We start from the raw sequence: 5223 nt of genomic DNA, 5'->3' as shown, positions 1-5223 counted from the left end.
ATATTTTATTTTAGCCTGAGAGGCTGTATTTTATTGAGCGTTGGAGACTGGCCGGTGCCAGTCATGAAATTCCAGTTTTCGTGTTGAGCGTTTTGAGCTGTCGCATGCAGCATATTTTCTTTTCTATGGAAAAGTAAAAATTGGGAAAGCATAAAGAATTATTTTCTTTATTTTATTTTTATCCACTCACTCTAATGTTATTAAATGTTTTCCCCTGGGCCTTTCGTTTTAAATTGCCCAGTCTGCAGAGTTCGGGTTGGATCTAGTAGGAGGCGAGGCATAGTCACCCGCATTTCTGCCAGTTTTCATCAGTAGGTTACCTGTTCAACCTACTCATGTTTTCTTGCTTCCGTTTGTGTTTAGTAGCTCTGAATACTTTAGGATTATTGTAAATTATGTGATGTTTAGAAGTGTTGAATTAAGAGTGAAATTTGGAATTTTCGAGTTAGGGTTGTCCATCTGCAAAGGAGATTTTCTCAATCTTTTCAGTAAATTTTCCTTGGAGGTGGTCCCCGCACGACTTACTCCGGGTTTCAGGGTGAAATTTGGAGTGGGTCGTGTCATCAACAGTATTACCGGTGTTTCTCTATTCAACTGATTTCTGAGGCTGAAGACAAATTCCCTAAACAAAACTTGCATGTGGCCTACGGACATGGTGATCTTAGCTACGCGTGTGACATTTCATTGGATTTCACAAATAATGAAAGTAAACTAAGGTGAGTAGTTACACGAACTTTTAACATTGTTTTATCATTCCAGGACTTGAGTTGGCCAAAGTTGCTTCCAAATGGAAATCTCTTCCTTCATTTGAAGCTTGCGGATTCCCCCATAGAAACCATCTGCCTCGTCTCCCTCTTCCCGATGGTTTTTTCGGCTGATTGTTGTACATCTCCACCTTGAACCACGTGCATACTGGTTGAACTCCAGCACCACATTGTCTGTATAAACATAGTAGTCCAGTACTGATTATTATAGATACAATATATATATATATATATATATATATTTATAAAGAGAAACAAAACTAAGAAATGGAATATCATATAGTAATGTCACATAAGCAGCAAAACTAACTAAAAAATAGTTGAGGTAATATCTTTCTCTATAGGTATGCAAGTATGTTAACCCATTAAGGAGTTTAGTACTGATTATATATACATTCAAAAAATCAAGACTACAAAATGGATTATCATCCTATAGTAATTTAACAATCAACATACGCAGATTTCTCATCACTTTGCTGAAAAATTATGTATATTGAAGAGCAGGCTTGCTAAGTAGATAGTAGTTGCATATTTATGTATTCCTATAGATGAGGTAATATCTTTCTCCATCTTTCTGTCATTCATGACGTCTGTAGATAAAAGTGGAAATTAATATGGTGAGTGTGATGCGAAAGGAATGACTGGAAAGCCTACAATGATCCAATCACAGAAAAGGCACCTATGCGATTAAACTTTGCCAAATAGTGTGGAATCAAAAAAGCACTGGTTTGTGTTTGGCCTTGGCTGATGGCTACGTAATGTGCTTATTACAATGCTGGTGGCCATTATGAAATACTGAAAGTGACAAATAGCAGAATACTAAAGGTGGTAATATCAAATCTGGCATTAAGTGACGGACGAGGAGGTTGTAAGAGTGAGCATAATTTACATTCGTTGGTTCGGGTTTTCCAAAGAGCAATGCTAGCAAACTCTCTTTATTAGGACTTTGAGAAGGGGAAAATGAATAAATTAACTAACCACTATTATGACAAATGCAGTAAGTCTCATTGCCATCACATGATTCGAGGTGACCTACAACACCATACCACCAACCTGCAATACAAAAACCCTATGACATAAAAAATCACCGGACTTCATTTTCTTTCACAAATTATTCACTATTATGTTTTCTAAAACATTTTAAGCATCAGACACAATGTTCTTTCCTTTTGTTTATTTATTCTTTGAACAGATTATATGACATTTGAACAAAAAAAAAATTATATGACATTTGTATTACTTTAGTCTATAAACTAATAGTTGCGACATTTGTTGCAATAAAAAAAACAGAGAACGAGCATATATTGACGGAATAAAAAAGTAAACAGAGCATAAAGTTACGGGTCAGACTATGGTGTGTTAATGCATGTTATGCATCAACTTTGTCCCAAAAGTTGTAAAATGAGTCCTCAAAGTAAATAATATTAATCCTAACTGTAATATGAGTCTTTAAAGTTGTAAAAGAAAATTAGTTACAACATTAGTGCTCATGTATCCTTAAACTGATAATTGAGTTCTCAAAGTTGTAACACGAGTTCTAAAAGTTGTATCAACTTCTTTTTTATCACTTTAAAGACTCGATTACTACTTTAAACACATATTTTACTACTTTAAGCACACATGAGGACTAATGTTGTAACTAAATTTTTTACAACTTTGAGGACTAATAATGCATGACATCCATTAACACATTGTAGAATTTTCCTAAAGTTACAACTAGAAATGAAAATAAAAAAAATGCTCTAATTATAAATGAAAAGGGATACAAACCATAAGGAAATTCTTTGTTTCTTCTCCATTGAATCTCAATATGATCTCCAGGACGCAAATCATTCAAACAGTCAGAGATATGAAGATCATGAGGCAGAGTGTCAACAGGTGGTGCTCTAAGCCTTTCCCAGGGCACACAATTCTCAATTGCAACTGCTCTCCTTCCATGTGGTGGATACCTGTACATATATAATACAACAATCAAACTCACAATTGTTAACTTTAGAGCTAATTAATGAGAGATAGGTTGCTAGCTACCTGGCTTGGAATGAGTCGTTGCGGGGATCATAGCAAAGCTCAGCATCATAGCATGACAAGACAAAACCAACATGACCATTCTCTCGGTTGTAGACTTGTGCAGGAAACCAAAACCTGCCGGTTGTAAGAGCAAGGTACCAGGACATGACAGAATTCTCATAATGAGGAGACGGGAAGCAAGTCCTCCTCTTGCTTTTGATAAATTCATCAATGTCGCTGGATGATCTAATCCATGACAGAGACCAAGAAAGAGATAGTGATAGAATTTTCATAAGGCATTTGCCGGCTGCTTTCTGCGGCTTGGCCAGCTGATTCTGATTCAGGCTCTGCTTTTGATTGGCCATGGAGTGCCACTGCCATTCTTTATAAGTTGCAGGACCAATTACTCTGCCCCATTTCTGTTTCATGTGATTCTCCCAAAGGTGGTCACTCACACATCTCTCCCTTAGAGAGGTACAAACCCCTCTTATTCTAAAAAGGGACTCGGCGGGAAGTCTTTCCAGAATGCATTCCAACGCCAATTCCGGCAAGTCCAGCAAACACACTTGTTGTTCAGTATTAATCCCATGGTCATGCTTTGTGTTACTAGTTGTCCTACTCACTACTCCTATGGACAGTGACATTGACCTTGCTGACTGAGTTTGAGAAAGAAAATCGATCGAAACAAGGCTTTTGATTTTGGAGGAGAAAAGGACTTGGAGCTCAAAAGCCCATGGTGGGAGTGGGAGAGACTTGAAAAAGAGGAGCGAGAGGCAAGTAATGAAAAAGTAGAGAAGCACTACAAAGAATGGGGGGTTTTTCCTATTCCACTAATTGTACTCTTGGGTGGGTTGCGGGTTTTTTATTGGTTTGAAAGGAGCCCACCAAAAACCCAAGGGTGGGCCTCCTCTTGTTTTCAAGAGGAGCGTGATCAGCAATCACAAATTCATAAAAACAAGCATATGATACATACATATAATTGGTCTTGTCCTCAACCCTATCTAAACTCACTCCCTTTTGCCCAATAGCCAAAAGTTTCTTCTTCAATCCTTTGCTTTAGAGCCCAGAGCCGTATAAACAACCCCTAACACGTGTCACTCAGAGAGTGGATGAAAGACTCGAATATGGGACACTCAGATGAGATTTGTTATGGGTTTTCTGACACCTGAGTTTCCTAAAACAATGATATTTTATTAACATGAGTCTATACAGAGCCCCGAATCTTTCCAATACATGATATTCTTTTCTTTTCAAACAAACAAATCAACATGTATGGATTTGGACGGTGTAAAATAAACTGACCTGGGTATCAAAACAGAGATTGATGAGGATTGCCGGTGATCCCAGCGGTAGTGATCTAAGCTGAGGATTGTGGTGGGTTCTTGAACGGATTATGCATTACAAGCTTGATGTCATGAATCCTCGTGCTTCCTTTCCCCTACTTCACCGTCCTCTCAACCACCCCCTCCTCTCTCTCTCGCAAATTATTAACCAACAATAAGAGAGAGAGAGCGAGAGACCGAAAGGGAAACAAGCTAGAGAAAGAGAGAGAAACTGCACAAGAGAGGCTTTATATAATAGACTTAACTGTATGGGGTGGAGGGACGTTGGTTCTTTGCTTAAATAGATTTTGGAAATGTGTGGATGTCAAACAAACTGTCGCCCAGACACCCAAATTGCAATTAAACAATGTGTCTCTCTCTATGTTAGGATCATAATCCATATATCAAAATAGAAGAGGAAAACTACATAGAATCTAAAAAGATAAACCAGACAACAAACATATTTATTCATCCATCACTATAATAGAGTTTACAGCCATATATATATATATATATATATATATATATATATATATATACAACGGTTTCTATCGAGAGCGAAGCTTTGCTCTGAAATTAATGTGTGAAGTTCCTTATTTGACTCACTTTCTAGTCATATTTCTATATTTTCATCGTTCAGTTTATTGATACTAATGTATAGATCATTTCTGCAAAATTTCATCCAAATTGATGATCGTTAAGGTGCCGAAATAGATTAAATTAATGAATGGACCATAAATATGTCTAAGCAGAACTGTTTGTGTAAATAACGATTACGAACACTCAAACGATCATCAAATCAAATAAAACTTTGCAGAGTGGATCTAAGCATTATATTCTACAAACTGAACGGTGGAGATGTAGAAATATGATAGGAAAGTGTGTCAAATAAAGAACTTCACACATTAATTTTAGAATGAAGCTTCACTCTAGATAAAAACTATATATAAATATATATATATAAATATCACATAATAACTGAATAACTACCTACTGCTGGGCCGGATGGGCCTTGATAATCCTAATACAAAGTTGAGTTAAGCCTCATACGTATACCTACTAATGTGAAAGAGAAATAAGTTGTCCTAACAACTCTCCCCCCTTTGAGAAGCAGGCCGACCACGACTGCA

The 5223-nt window shown here is 37.0% G+C and overlaps 1 protein-coding gene across 1 annotated transcript; it reads right to left on the bottom strand.

The window, feature by feature from the left end:
- Positions 1 to 561: 561 nt before the first annotated feature.
- Positions 562 to 4298, bottom strand: LOC101301937 (F-box protein At2g32560-like). The gene is made up of 5 exons (XM_004291679.1): positions 4074 to 4298; positions 2793 to 3936; positions 2535 to 2713; positions 1743 to 1817; positions 562 to 938 (listed from the first exon to the last, which is right to left on the bottom strand). The coding sequence occupies exons 2-5, from the start codon at positions 3413 to 3415 to the stop codon at positions 751 to 753; spliced, it is 1065 nt and encodes a 354-aa protein (XP_004291727.1). The 5' UTR covers positions 3416 to 3936; positions 4074 to 4298; the 3' UTR covers positions 562 to 750.
- Between the last annotated feature and the right edge of the window lie 925 nt (positions 4299 to 5223).

Source organism: Fragaria vesca, linkage group LG2 (genome assembly GCF_000184155.1).
Source record: "Fragaria vesca subsp. vesca linkage group LG2, FraVesHawaii_1.0, whole genome shotgun sequence".
Classification (NCBI taxonomy): domain Eukaryota; kingdom Viridiplantae; phylum Streptophyta; class Magnoliopsida; order Rosales; family Rosaceae; genus Fragaria; species Fragaria vesca.
This window is presented reverse-complemented; position numbering and strand designations above follow the sequence as displayed.